The 15,340-nt window shown below is 36.8% G+C and overlaps 1 protein-coding gene across 5 annotated transcripts; it reads left to right on the forward strand.

Annotated features, from left to right (window-relative positions):
* Positions 1 to 733: 733 nt before the first annotated feature.
* aco1 (aconitase 1, soluble) lies at positions 734 to 15,335 on the forward strand. 5 transcript variants are annotated; one of them, XM_060874389.1, is made up of 21 exons: positions 734 to 816; positions 3,943 to 4,082; positions 4,555 to 4,723; positions 5,535 to 5,672; positions 6,431 to 6,500; positions 6,602 to 6,785; positions 7,437 to 7,576; positions 8,092 to 8,263; positions 9,065 to 9,165; positions 9,954 to 10,070; positions 10,249 to 10,408; positions 10,530 to 10,665; positions 11,663 to 11,747; positions 11,836 to 11,992; positions 12,113 to 12,237; positions 12,333 to 12,437; positions 12,632 to 12,774; positions 12,869 to 13,016; positions 13,336 to 13,458; positions 13,594 to 13,779; positions 14,008 to 15,335. In XM_060874389.1, the coding sequence occupies exons 2-21, from the start codon at positions 3,986 to 3,988 to the stop codon at positions 14,122 to 14,124; spliced, it is 2,673 nt and encodes an 890-aa protein (XP_060730372.1). In that variant the 5' UTR covers positions 734 to 816; positions 3,943 to 3,985; the 3' UTR covers positions 14,125 to 15,335. The 5 variants fall into 5 exon arrangements, with proteins under 5 accessions (XP_060730372.1, XP_060730373.1, XP_060730374.1 ...); XM_060874390.1 differs by lacking the exon at positions 734 to 816 and adding an exon at positions 941 to 1,053; XM_060874391.1 differs by lacking the exon at positions 734 to 816 and adding an exon at positions 984 to 1,007.
* The last annotated feature ends 5 nt before the right edge of the window (positions 15,336 to 15,340 follow it).

Genomic DNA, 15,340 nt, shown 5'->3' on the forward strand with positions numbered 1-15,340 from the left:
TTTTGCAATTTTGCAATTAAACAAAGATTCCTATTGATTTCAAGCTGATTTTGGTCCACTTATATTTTCCAGGCAGTATGTTATCAGTCAGATCCCCAGTCTGGAGGTGCTGGATGACACCGAGGTGCAGGAGAAAGATAGAGCACAGGCCAGGAAGACTTACTGGATGCAGAAGAGCAGAGATGGTAGTAAAAGAAGGAAGGAGCTCCATCACTGACAGTTTCTACATCTAGCTGATGCTACTGAGCTCTATGTCATGTTTCTTTATTGTTGCTAAGAAATACCCATGCAGATGAACATAAAATAGCTCACAGCTGCATGGTGTTGATATGCAATGACATAAAATCTAGCCAGACACAAATGCAAGATTTAAGACACTTGTTTTCTGTTTCCACGTGTTGATTTCTTCATTTAATCTGCAGTTTCTTGTACCGTATAACTCACATGACTGTGTTTATTTTATTTACAGGTTTCAACACCTATTAAAAAACCTATCAACCCTTAAACCTCGTTGACAAAGAGCTGAATCATTACCGTAATAAACCCAGAAACCGTCGTTTATGAAGATTATTAGTCGTAGAGTCAAAATTTTAAATAGATTTACATATCCATATGCTTGTATCCTATTATTAGTTTACATATATCGATTTTAGTTGTCACGACATAACACGAGAAAGAATATTGAAGAGAATTTGTGAACTGTATTTTGAAATCTGTGGTACTAGGTGGATTACGGTAAGAGAGTTTTCTGGTCTACAGTTCAGTAATTGTTTATAGCTGAGCTGGTGTTCAGGAGTCGGTTACTGTTTAAAATTGGTGAGTCCTGTGAAATAAAGTAGCCTCATTTATGTAGATTTGGGGTAACAACATGTTAGACGTACAAGTGAATGTAATCTTGAACAATATAGTGATTACATTCTCTTGTTAGCTCGCTAACGTTAGCGACAACAGACAGGCCACTGGACAGGATCATCATTGGGGAAGGAAGCAGACAGTGATCTCTGTAGGTAGGCAGCTGCTGTTGAGGGAAGGTGGATGTTTGTGGACCCGAAGGTATAATTTAGCAAATTGTGTTAATAATACAGTAGTTATTTAGTTAATGAGTCCGGCTCTGGAAGTTTATGTTGCTAGCTAGTGTAGCTACACATAAAATAGGAAGTTAATTTGTCAGAAGTCTTACATTGTCCCTAACAAGAGCACACTTATCAATTAAACATCAATGTATTGGCTTTATAGCTGGTTTATAGTTACGATTACAGGAAATTAAATCAAATCAAATCAAATTTATTTACAGAGCACCTTTTTAAAACAGCAGGTGTTCACCAAAGGGCTGTACAAACAATATAAAATAAACAATAGAAGTAAAAAGAATAAAAAAGTAATAATAAACTAAATAAAAACACAATAAAAATGCAACAAATACAATAATAATTAGTAACACACACTTAAAAAGAACTCCTCTAACAGGTAACTCATACTGCGTTGTATGCTGTACTATACAAATATGTTTTTAAATGTGATTTTAAAACAGCCAGTGAAGGTGCCTGCCTAATGTACGAAGGCAAATTATTCCAGAGTTTCGGGGCCGGAGGTCACCCCTGCTCTTTAATCTTGCATTGGGGGAGACTAAAAGCAGTTGCCCACAGACCTAAGTGCTCTGGATGGAGCATATGGCTGTAGTAGAGCTGAGAGATATGTAGGAGCAATGTTATTTAATGATTAAAAAAATAAAAGTAAAAGCTTGAAATCAATTCTAAAATGAACGGACAACCAATGAAGGGAAGCCAATATAGGTGTAATGTGTTCTCGTTTGCGTGTCCCTGTTAATAAGCGTGCAGCCGCGTTTTGTACCTTCTGCAAACGCGTTAGAGATGCCTCACCAATGCCTACATGGAGACTATTACAATAGTCCAGGCGGGATGATATAAAAGCATGGATGACCCTCTCAAAATCAGTAAAAGATACAAATTAACTGATAAAAACACGATTTAACTACCAAACTAATCTATTTTTCTAGTCACCGTCTATTAAAACCCCCAGGTTTTTTACAACGGGCTTCACAAATGTCTTTAAGTCACCCAGATCTACATCAGGGGTATTAATGGTACCACCAGGTTGAAATAAAATGATTTCAGTTTTTTCTTCATTAAACTTTAAGAAGTTTAAGGCCATCCAGGCTTTAATATCCTGAAGACATCTCAAAAAAGGTGCCACAGAGTTTGCATTGTTACGTTTCAAAGGCAGATAGAGTTGCAAGTCATCTGCATAACAGTGAAATGAGATGCCATGTTTCCTAAAAATGGACCCTAAAGGTAATATATAAAGAAAATTAAATCGGTCCAAGAATGGAACCCTGAGGGTCTCCACATACAAGAGATGCAGTAGGAGACACAAATTCCCCAAGACGTACTGAGAAAGTTCTTTCAACCGCCAGATGAATCTGGAATTACCGACAGTTGATCGTTTATCTGAAGTCTTTCCCCTTGCCTCTCATCTTATACTACTAATCTTGTTTCTTTTCAGTTTTCCTGCACCTTCTTTTCACTTTCTTACAAGGTAAATGGAGAATGTTTTGAGTTCATTAATGTAAAATAAAATCCATCAATCTATGTTCAACCTGGTTAACATTAGGCAAGTATATAGTTAACATAAGTTAACTGTATTTCTTAAGGATTCCACTGAAAAATCTGAGTTGAATATAGTCATAACAGGTAGATTTTTGAGCAAATAAAGCATTTTTTACCTAAAGAAAATAAAAACTTCCCAGTAGTTATTGTAAACCCACATATACTGTACAGTATTTGTCACCATTGCTTTTGTCTAATGAAAGTGATTCATGAGAGATTTTTAGACTGTGGCTGTCAAACTTGAAACATGTAAGAATGTGATGGTTGATAAATAATGTTTATTGAGTGTTTATTGAGTTTATTGACCTGAGTGTGCTAATGTTTGCTTTGGTGAAAGGGTGGTTTTGTCCCAGATGAAAATGGCTCATTTAGTCCACTTTGCCTTTGCCACATTTTCGGTTACATTGAAATGTGTAACAGTCCTTCAGATTTTGGAATTTACTGGTTAGTTCACTTGTAGGATGGAGTGACCCACCCTGCTAGTCTGGTTTCCTTAAGTATTTTCTTAAGTCATAGGCACATTAATGCAGCAAAAATCTTACTTTGCTACACACTTTACTAGTCATATTTGTCACTTCCTTTGGGTCATTGATTTCTCTTAAATTGCTTAGGAGCAATGAGCATTTGTTTCACCAGTTTTCTTTATTTAATTTCACCACAGACGTGAATTAAATATGGGTAAACTAGATGTTATCTCTAATAGCTTTAACAGCATGGTGTGACCCATCACCTGAGCGTTTATTCGGTCCGCCCCTCCAGTTTCACAATAACACTCCATGTTAACTTTCACAATATACACAATCGCTTGACTTCTAATGACAACATGGCTGCTGTTATTCACATAACCTCAAAAACCACAATACAGTGTTAGTCATAGTTTTGTTTGTGCTTCATAATTTATAGGAACTTATTTTTCGCTTATCGTCTTTGGATCTGCCAGATATGATAGATTAATTGACATGTGTCCTAGGCTCTGTATAAAGTCAGAGCAGATACATTTCACATTGCCCTTCCTGTGTGACTTGTCCTAGATGGTGTAATCCTGCTTGTCACGTACCAGCCTCTCATATTTGGCAGTGTCTCAAGCCTTTACTGATAAATAGGTGCATCAAAAGGAGCTAAAATGCTCAAGTCTGAGTGGCAGGTTTGGACCTATAATTGGGTGTTTTAGCTAGTCACAGCATGTTTATAAAGATAATCTTGGGTGTAACCATGTACGCTGTTTAAATGATGTGCACTTTATTTACGTTTCTTTTGCAATTATTTTATTTAAGACTTTTTTTCTTTAAATAACTTTTTCTGCCTACATTTTCAGATAACTTGATGGTAGCTTGTGGGTAAGGAGAGAGTCTTCAGCTATGAGTAACCCTTACGCACACATCATTGAGCCTCTGAACTCCCAGAAGCCAGATTGCAAGTTTTTCAATCTCAGAAAGCTTGATGACCCTCGATATGGTAAGAGAGCCACTGCATTTTCCTTTTTCTTTTCTTTTTTTTCCATTACAACTAAGCATCTTATGATCATCCATTTTAATAGAGACTTTAGTATTGTTTCCATTTCTGTTAGTTATTATTTCTCTGTAATTTCTGTACATTTGACTTGCAACTGACACAATTAGCATACACAGAGAAGAAAATGTAACGTGCCAGTGAGTCTTGCCAGTGAAACTTGTTGCATGTTCTGGCAAAATATTGTTTTCTTATTTAACATTCTTTGATGGTGTGAGTACCAACGAAATTGTTAAAGATTGTTAAAGAAGTTGTAGTTCTAAATTTAATTAAAAAAAAATAAAAAATCCTTGTAAGCTTCATTTTGAAGAGTATTTTAAAAAGGAAGCATGGTAAATTGAAATACTGGGAAACACTTTAAGCTGATAAGAGCTATGAATAAAAATAATTCCTCTACTTTTTTTTTTTTTAAATACAGAACAGCTACCTTTCTCTATTCGTGTGCTGCTGGAGTCTGCTGTGAGGAACTGTGATGAGTTCCTGGTAAAGAAGGAAGATGTGGAGCGCATCCTCAACTGGAAGCAGACCCAGACTCAGGCGGTGGAAGTGCCCTTTAAGCCTGCTCGCGTAATCCTCCAGGATTTCACGTAAGGTTTATTATACCTTAGCCTTTAATGATTAGCTTTGACTGTTTGCCTTCTTTCCTATTTTTCTTTGTGTCATGCTGCTTGGCCTTAATAATAATATTCCTATCAATTATCCTTCGTAAGTCGAATATTTAATTAGTAAATTAATTACAACCAAGGTCCTGTGGTGTGTTTAATTGCTTTAATCAATTTGATATTGTTTTTTTATTGTGTTGATAATTTTATGACAATGATGTCTCGATTCTGATTGGCCAGAGGACACAGATTAATGTTCTATAATAGCATGGCTCAGACAGTAGTGGGTCTGCAAGGTAAACTGTAGATTTATTTGAATGTGCTCTTTCTAGTATAGTATTGTTCTATAGTAACTATTTACTCCTAGATATGCAATGCAAGCACTCCATATGATATGGTGAACAATTCTGTCAAAAGTTTTATATAGCATTTTTGGGAGTAGTCTCCAGTGTCAAGGCTTTGTAACAGTAATTCTGTTCCATTAAGTTTTCCAAAGCAGGTGTCTCGAGCACAGAGATTTTTGTGGTTTCTTACTAACATGATGTTTGGATGTGCTGGTATAAGAAAAGAATCAGCTTTGTGGTGGCATCACAACATCCCACAATTGATTATTTTCTTATAACAGCCCCCCTCTTTGTGTTTTATTCCTTGCCCTTTACAGTGGCACTATTTAGATTTTAAATAGTTTCAAAATGTTTTGTGTAACAAGTGCTCTCATAGCTGAGAAAGCAGAATGTAGTTATTCGGTGCCTCTGAGTGTTGTTGTGCTATGAGTGTATATTGCTGCTGTTGACAGTGGGGTTCCTGCAGTGGTGGATTTTGCTGCAATGCGTGATGCAGTAAAGAAGCTGGGTGGAGATCCAGAGAAGATCAACCCTGTGTGTCCTGCTGATTTAGTCATTGACCATTCCATTCAGGTGGACTTCAACAGGAAGTGAGTTGTTTACCCTGTACTGAAATGATATGTAATCTAATTAATTCATATGTATTAAGGTAAATGGCTACACTATTTTAAAAGCCCAACACAAATGTGTGTGCTGTGAGTCATGCTGGCTTTGTGAGGCTTGTTATTTGTGTTTCCACATACATAGTTTAAGGGATTAACTGCCCGGCATACAGTATACTTATAATAGACTTCTTGAGTCAGAATAACGTTAAAGTTAATTTTCCAAATTCAGTTAAGAGAAATTCTTCTTTTCAAGATCCAACTAAGGGATAAATAGGAATAAATATAAAATAAAAAATCAGGTTTATTTATACTAAGAAGAATTCTACACAAAACTCAGCTTTCTTAGTACCAGTAAATCATTTAGCTCTTTGTATGTTTAATGGGAGGTTTAAGCTTTTTGGTTTGTTATCTGCACTGTCAAGTACATAATCATACTGTACTCACATTGTGCAAGTGTAGCCAAGTTGGACAGAGTTACCTTTGAACCCAGAGATCATGCAGCACACTCAGTATTGAAGAAAAATCACCTGAAATTTTCAACAAAATTGATCTTTTACACTTTCCTGTCAAAAAGTTTCAAATGTTACTATGTTGGGAGTCACAAGTTATACCTGTATTAGTTAAGCATTGTATTAATTAGAAACATGTTTGTCGATGTGTAGGATGTGTATAAGACACCAGTTCTTTATCAGTTTCTGTTTTTTATTGACATGCTCAGTGACTTGTATTAAAATTCATTCCAGGTCTGACAGTATTCAGAAAAACCAAGAACTTGAATTTGAAAGAAACAAGGAACGTTTTGAGTTTTTAAAGGTAATCACATATTCTGTATTAATAATAATAAAATACTTTCACACAATTTCTTACTACAAATTTTAACCAAAAGTGCTAACTTTTACCTTATTTTTTCATAGTGGGGCTCAAAAGCATTCCAGAATATGCGCATTATTCCTCCGGGATCGGGAATAGTGCATCAGGTGAACCTGGAATATCTAGCCCGAGTTGTGTTCCAACAGGATGGTTACTATTACCCTGACAGCCTGGTGGGCACTGATTCACACACAACCATGATTGATGGCCTAGGAGTGCTGGGCTGGGGTGAGTGTATTAGGGCAGATAGTACATTTTAAAAATCACCACTAGGAATGTATATTGTTACATTATTTTGCTATATAAAGTGACCTCAGCTATACTCTATGTGGCCAAAAGTATGTGGACGCCTGACCATCACATCCATATGTGGATCTATGCAACACTGTTACCACAAAGTTGGAAGCACACAATTGTACAAGTTTTTTCATGCTGTAGCATTGAGTTCCCTTTACATATGAGACCCCAAACTTTCACAGCATGACTGTGCTCCTGTGCACAAAGTAAAGTTTTTGAAAACACGGTTTGTCAAAGTCAGAGTGAAAGAAATCAAGTGGCCTTAACTCTGGTACTTTTGGAATGAACTGGAATGGCAACTGCACCCCAGGCCACACTATAACTATAATGGAAGGCCTTCCGAAAAGCATGAAGGTTATTGTAACAGCAAAGTGGGGAACAAATCAAGAATGGGTTGTTCACAACAAGCACATACAGGTGTGATAGTCAGGTGTCCACAAACATTTGGCCATGTAGTGTTGTTTAAGCTATTTTGTTTGTTTTGGAGAATAATTTAAGTTTTCTGCATAAAATTATTTATTGTAAAGACCAATTTATTAATTGTAGTGTAATGTAAAGTGTAATGTCAATATGTCTGAGCAGGCGTAGGAGGTATCGAAGCAGAAGCGGTTATGTTGGGTCAACCAATCAGTATGGTCCTCCCAGAGGTCATTGGGTACAAACTCCAGGGCACACCAAACAAATGCATCACCTCCACGGATATTGTCCTAACTGTCACTAAGGTAAATCATTGTGTGCATAGTAAAGCTGTGTATAAATGTTTGCGCTTGTCCATCTCAAAGCTATATGTGTCCATAGCGAATATGACATTCCAATTCTTTTGGATAAGGTGGTCTATTATATTAATAACAATAAGAAAGTCCTGATTTTTCTATTAGTTGAGGGATTTTGTTTCTTATTTATGGCTGTCCTTCATTTATAGGGACGCATTATTTTGTCATAATTAATTTCATTTGTCTTAATTTTTTAGTTTGCTTGTCCTTAGTTTTTTTTTCATATTCTCTAATCAGTGAAATAACAAGAGTATGTTTTTTATAGAGACTCTAAAGCAATTTAAGCTCCACATATGTTATTTTCATGAATATCAAATTTCTTGTGTAAATGCTTGTACTAATGATTTATGCATAACTTTATTTATATCCATCTGGAGAAATGAGATCCATTGTTAGAATTTGTCAATTTATTTTTAAACCTGTGCGAGTAAACCTGTGGCTTTTCTCTTAATCATTTCCTACAGCATTTGCGTCAGGTTGGTGTGGTTGGGAAGTTTGTGGAGTTCTTTGGGCCAGGTGTGGCTCAGCTTTCTATCGCAGACCGAGCCACTATTGCCAACATGTGCCCTGAGTATGGTGCTACAGCCGCCTTCTTCCCTGTTGACCACATTAGTGTGCAGTATCTCGAGCAGACAGGTACACTGGCACTGATTTCAGATTAATTCTCATTTCATTAATATTAAGTGCATTTTGTGTTGACTTCATACAATATATGGCCACAAGTTTACTTAAGTCACCAATGTCCAGGATGTGAATAGATCAATCATTATAGCCATGCTCCAAAATCTAGTGGAAAGACTTGCCTGAGGGTGGACGTTAATATAAGTGTAAAGGGGGAAGGGGTGAACAAATATGGCTGTTCAACTAGGTGTTCACATACTTTTGGCCATATACCTTCACTGTCCATTTTATTAGGAACACCTGCACATTCACGCATTTATGTAATCAGCCAAGTATGTGGCACAAGTACAATCCAAAACACATGCAGATACATGTCAAGAGTTTCAGTGAATGTTCACATCAGGCTGAAGTGTGATCTGTGTGAGATTGATTGAGGCCTGGATGTTGGTATCAGATGGGCTGGTTTGAGTATTTCATGAATGGCTGATCTGGAAACTTTTATTCTTTTTTTTTCTTTTACCTTACTTTTGTATAACCTCTAAAGACAGACGACTTTGTGAAAAACTCAGACCAGCCTATCTGTTACCAACAGATCACAGAGTCACAGAGATTAGACTTTTTCCCCATTCTGTAACATTTTGACTGCTATCTGCTTGATTCTGTGCACTGCGCTGCTCTGCTACATGGCTGATTAGATAACTGTATGAATGTGCAAGTGCAGAGGCGTTCCTAATAAAGTGGATGCTGAGTGTAGTATACTTGTTTCTACTTTCTGAGAGGTATATCTGATATGTATTGCTTTTTTGATGTTATTAGGGCGAGATGCTGAAAAGCTTAGTTACATTACACAATACTTGAAAGCAGTTGGCATGTTTAGGGATTACAGCAATCAGGCTCAGGATCCAGAATTTACAAAGGTATACTTACATACATACACACACACACATATTGGTATGTTGTTATTTTGAGCAATCCTTGTGTGAATTAGGACCAAAATAGTCGATTAATTCAGTATAAAACTAAATGCTAATAAAGTTTTTATTCTGTTTTAGATTAGTCAGTTGTCATAGATGCTCAAAAGTGCCACAAGATTTGACATTTTTGCAATATGTATTGCTGCTTTAAACTATATAAACTAATATATCGTCGCTGTCGGGCGGAAACCTCGTATGTCCAAATTTGGTCAATTTCATATTTTTTCACATATCGATGCTATTGGTCAGTCCCCACGTGGGTCTATTTTTTTTACAAGTTAATAACCAATCTAAAGTCTTGAAAATAGCTTGAGCGCAAATCTCATAACTCCATTGGACACTTCAACTGTCCACCTCTTCCTCACTCCGCGGGAGAGCTTCGCGGCATATTTCTCCTTAATAAGAGTCGCAACGAATCAACACGTCTTCCGAGGTAAATGTCTTCAAAACACTGGGCTCAAAGAAAAAAAAATCTTGACCCCCGCTAGTTCTGGTGCTTGTCTGAGGACAGGAATTTAGCGCAAGACAATCCACTGCAACGCGGACTAAACAATATGCACTGCAGATAAGGTACGGCGTTTTTTCCATTTCCTGAAAAATAACGTTTTTTTAGATATGAGGATTTGCCCGACAGCGACGATATATATACGTTTGTATAGAAATAAAACACCTTCACTTGGTGTTTGTTTGGTGCTATACACTCAGATCTCCATATTCGTATCTTTATGCAGGTTGTTGAACTCGATCTCAGCACAGTTGACCCTTGCTGCAGCGGACCGAAGCGGCCGCAGGACAAAGTGAGCGTATCGGATATGAAGCAGGACTTTGAGACCTGTTTAGGAGCCAAGGTACATGGTGTTCCATTTCAGCGTAAACCACACTGAGCTTGTATAAGTCTGTATTTTCACATTCCTGCCTTATCTACTGTTTATTACCTTGAATTTGTACTAAGTTAGTTGTAAGTTTGCTTGTCGTTATCTTTTTCCCTCTCATTTATTTATTTATTTATTTATTTATTTATTTTAGCAAGGCTTTAAGGGTTTTCAGGTGCCATCAGAACGCCATCATGTCAGCATACCCTTCCAGTATAATGGGGTGGACTATTCTCTCTCTCATGGTTCTGTGGTTATCGCTGCCATCACCAGCTGCACAAACACCAGTAACCCTTCTGTCATGCTGGGTGCAGGTACAAATGTGTACACTAATGTCATTTCTCTGTAACCCCCTAGACTCCTAAAGGCAATTATACTAGTATCTCTAAAAAGCAATCCACATGAAGGATAAATGCTTTCTTTATCCCCTTACAGGTCTACTGGCAAAGAAAGCCATCCAATGTGGCTTAACTGTGAAGCCTTACATTAAGACTAGTCTGTCTCCTGGTAGTGGAGTGGTCACCTATTATCTGAAGGAAAGTGGTGTAATGGAATACCTGTCAGAATTAGGGTATGATATCAAAGCACTGCAGCGAATGAGATTAACTTCATGTTGGCCTTATTGTAAAGTATTTAATACTCTAATACTTTAAATGTAGAAACAGGATCAGTACAGTCCAAAAAAATACACCTTTGCAAGTGTAAATATCTTGAATATACTCGAAATGAATGATCTAGCATTTCCTATTAAAATTTTACAAGAAACTAAGTATAAAACATTATTAAACTTATTTCCAGACATTTATTAATTTTTTTACACTAATTTCAAGTTTTGAAGTCTTGTTCTATTGGCTGATAATTTCAAGCATTTATTTCTAGAAAGATTCTCAAATTCAGATTCAAATTGGTCACATTCACAGATATACACAATACAACATGTAGTGAAATGCTTTTACCACTGTCTATATTCTAAAAACAGAATCATATAGAATAGGGTCAGGAAAAAAGGGGATTAAAAAAATTAAAATAAAATATGAAATAATATTCTAAACTTTGCATAGAATAACAATTTAAAAAAAGGAATGACATCGACTGTATATTTGACCAGAGCAAAATAAAAAGAGAAAATCTAAAAAAAAAAATGCAGCATATGAAAACAATGCAGTCACTGATGTGAAAATGGAATGACTGTTATACATAAAGTCATTAGAATAAGAATATTTAAAACTCAAAATTAATCTATTAATATATTATTATAATCTATTAATAATATTAGTGAAATATCTATTAATATATTAATAATCAGATCTGGTTTATTGTAATCATTTAATAGTAAATTGTGGATAATGTTTGAATATATTTAAGATATTTTCACTTGGTAAGATCACAAGTTTTATTGTCTTGTATTAATTACCAGTACAAGAGACACAAATAGAAATGCTATCAGTTGTATATTTATTATGACGGATATAAAACAGGGTCTTTAATGTAAATTCTTAAATCATTTTATGCCTCCACAGTAATGACATCATAATTAGCATTTGATGTATTTGTCTCGTATTTATTAGTTTTGATGTAGTGGGTTATGGCTGCATGACCTGCATAGGAAACAGTGGTCCTCTTCCAGAGCCAGTGGTAGAAGCCATCACCCAGGTAAAAACCGTACAACGTTCCTGCAACTGTGCTGTACGTCTTGAAGTGTTTATTGAATATGATGCCATGATACTGTTTCTCTTCTCAGGGAGATCTGGTAGCAGCAGGTGTTCTTTCCGGCAACAGGAATTTTGAAGGTCGTGTTCACCCCAACACCCGTGCCAACTACTTAGCTTCTCCTCCTCTGGTCATTGCTTATGCAATTGCAGGAACAATAAGGATTGACTTTGAAAAGGAACCCATTGGTGAGTGAAATCTGAATGGCTGTTGTTGTTTGTATTTAATATCAGATGTACTTACACAAGTGCTTTGGTTCAGAAAGTGAAATTAGATCACTAGCTTCTGTTTGGCGTGTGTTGGAATAGCGGTGAACCCAGAGGGAAAGAAAATTTATCTAAGGGACATCTGGCCCACACGCGATGAGATCCAGGCTGTGGAAAAAAAGTTTGTGATCCCCGCCATGTTCAAAGAGGTTTATGAGAAAGTGGAGGTTAGGAAACTACGATTTAAGAAAGTGTATGACTGCTTTGAAGTATATAGGATGTGATCATTTATTTATTTATTTATTTATTTATTTATTTTTAGAAAGTAAATGAGCGCTGGAACTCTCTGATTGCGACTTCTGAAAAGCTCTACTCCTGGGACCCTAAGTCCACCTACATCAAGTCTCCACCTTTCTTTGATGGACTGGTAATATAATTACCTCCCTGCTGCTGTCTCTGAGGAACAGCAATTCATAAATTAGTTTAAAGTTTCACACTACACAATTACACTATTAAAAGTAAAGAAACAGTGTAGCTTGTAGAACTAATGGAATTTATTTTTTTCATGACAATTGAAATGCTTGCATTTAGAGCTTGGCTAAATTATGTTTTATATTTCAGACCAGAGAGCTTCCAAAGCCCAAGTGTATTGTAGATGCATATGTGCTTCTCAATTTGGGGGATTCAGTGACCACAGATCACATCTCTCCAGCCGGAAACATCGCTCGTAGCAGTTCTGCTGCTCGCTACCTGACCAGTCGCGGGTGAGACGTTTTTGATATTTAATAGTTGTTCTCTGGATTGGAACTTGCCATTTTGAAAGATTATTATAATTGTTTGTTTTTCTCCTTCCTGCAGACTAACACCTCGAGAGTTTAACTCGTATGGCTCTCGGCGTGGTAATGATGCTGTCATGGCTCGGGGAACGTTTGCAAACATCCGCATTTTCAACAAGTTCCTCAACAAGCAGGCGCCTTGCACCATCTACTTACCTACAGGAGAGACGGTAGGACAGGCATCTGACCTCACCAGCACAAAAAGACTTAAATAAAAAAAGATGATGTGTTGCCATATAGGAGTTTATTTCCAAAGTTTATTTCCAAAAATGCTTATTACTTGACATTGTAGCACAAGAGTGTAAAAACACAAGTTTCTCTCTCTCTCTTTCACACACACACACACACACACATTCAGCTCTTGAACCTCATCTACACACACACACACACACACACACACACACAGGTTGGGATTTAATGTTCCTTGTACAGTTGCACTAAACTCAATAATATACAAACTGCTCCATTATATGATGTCCTCTGCCACAGCTGGATGTGTATGATGCTGCAGAGAAGTACCAGGAGGCAGGCTATCCACTACTGGTGCTGGCTGGGAAGGAGTATGGTTCAGGAAGCTCCAGAGACTGGGCTGCAAAAGGCCCGTTCCTCTTGGTGAGCATCATGTACATGACTTTATCTAATGTTAATGACTAACATTATAAATCAGTGATCAGAAGAGGCACAATATATGAAGATTGTCTGCATATTTTCTGTGAGCTACAAAAATGTGTGTTTTGATGCCCTCAGGGTATCAAAGCTGTGCTAGCAGAGAGCTACGAGCGCATCCACCGCAGTAACCTGGTGGGAATGGGGATCATTCCTCTGGAGTATCTGCCTGGAGAGACGGCTGATAGCCTGGGGCTCACTGGCCGAGAGCGCTACACTGTGGTTATCCCTGAACAACTCACACCCAGAATGATTATTGACATTAAGGTACATATTTGCCTGTACACTATATTTGCTGTATTTAATTATATAAATTTTGCAGTATTAAATCTATACACAGCATTAACCGCATTAACTCAATAATTATGATATTCAACAGCTTGATTGTGGTTAACATCTAAAAACACTTTCTGAAAAAGAGATTCCTTAGTTGAGAATTTCCCTTTAGTGAAATTAAGGTCACATCTATTTATGCTTTCATGGTGCTCTCTGAAGCTGGACAATGGAAAGAAGTTCCAGGCTATGATGCGTTTCGACACCGATGTGGAGCTCACCTATTTCCACCACGGCGGCATCCTAAACTACATGATCCGCAAGATGACAGAAAAGTAGAGATTGTCTCATCGCCCTCCAGTGCAGCTACTAAGTTCACCAGCAGTGTCATTTTTCATGTCTCTTGTTTAAACCCTTGTGTAGAAATAAGTTGTTTTTGTGAGTCGGAAATGAATTTAAATGCTCATGAATTAACGTGTCTTTACTGCATATACAAACATCAGCTTGGAAAACACTTTCATATAGTGTTAGGGGTTGGTGTTTAATGTCGGCAGTGGTGGTTGATATCACTGTATCTGTGAAGCTCAAATAAATCATCACTGTGTAGGGTCCCTAATCTTAAAAACTCAGTAATATTCTAGCTCCTCAGCACCTTTAATGGTGATCGTAAGAGGTGAACTGGAGATGGAGAGAATTTCATTTCATTTTTGGCCGCATATTCAGCAGTTGTCTCATTTCTAGCCCTACCTCAGTATTGTCTAACAATAAACTTCGCTGTGTCTCTCACAGTCTAGTTTGCATTAATTTAAAATTTACATTTTGAAATTAGCTGTCATTTTAAATTTTAAACAGAAAATGTTTTCTATCATGATGGGCACTACATAACATAACTCACTGTGCTGCTAAGATAAGATTTGGTAAGATTTTTTTTCTTGCTATGTACGACTTTCTCCATCCAAACTAACTGTTTATAAATAAATTTACTGGTGACTAAAATGCAGAATTTTTCTTTTGTGAAATCTATCTGTATCGTTTTGCATAAATCAATATATTCCAGTGTGTCGATCATATTTGTATGCTAACCAAATGATTTATTAGTGTGTGAGATTCCTGTAAGTGCCTAAAGTACACTGTGACGCTTGTATACGTTTGTTAAATTAGGCTTGTTCATCATCCCATACCAGCTGTACAGGTGTACTTTTTTTGGTAATGAAACAGTTATGTCAGCCATACAGTAGTTATGCCATTTGCTGTAGTTCATTTAAATTGTGTTCTTTTGGAGAAACATGGAATGAATGAAAATGTCATACAGCATCATAATAAGACTTTATCATCTACCTGTTCATGATTTCTTAACTCCTTGGGAAGTTATCAGTCATATGAATATTTAACATCACGTTAAAGATAACAATATATGCTGCAGTGAGAAATTTTACATTTCACAAATAATTGTGGATAGAAATAGCAATAAAGTTTCACTTGTCTTGTCTATTCTGATGGGACGCGCCTCTGTGATTCATAAGTTACTCCAATAAACTTGGATGACTTCAGATGA

This window comes from Tachysurus vachellii, chromosome 7 (genome assembly GCF_030014155.1).
Source record: "Tachysurus vachellii isolate PV-2020 chromosome 7, HZAU_Pvac_v1, whole genome shotgun sequence".
In the NCBI taxonomy this organism is placed as follows: domain Eukaryota; kingdom Metazoa; phylum Chordata; class Actinopteri; order Siluriformes; family Bagridae; genus Tachysurus; species Tachysurus vachellii.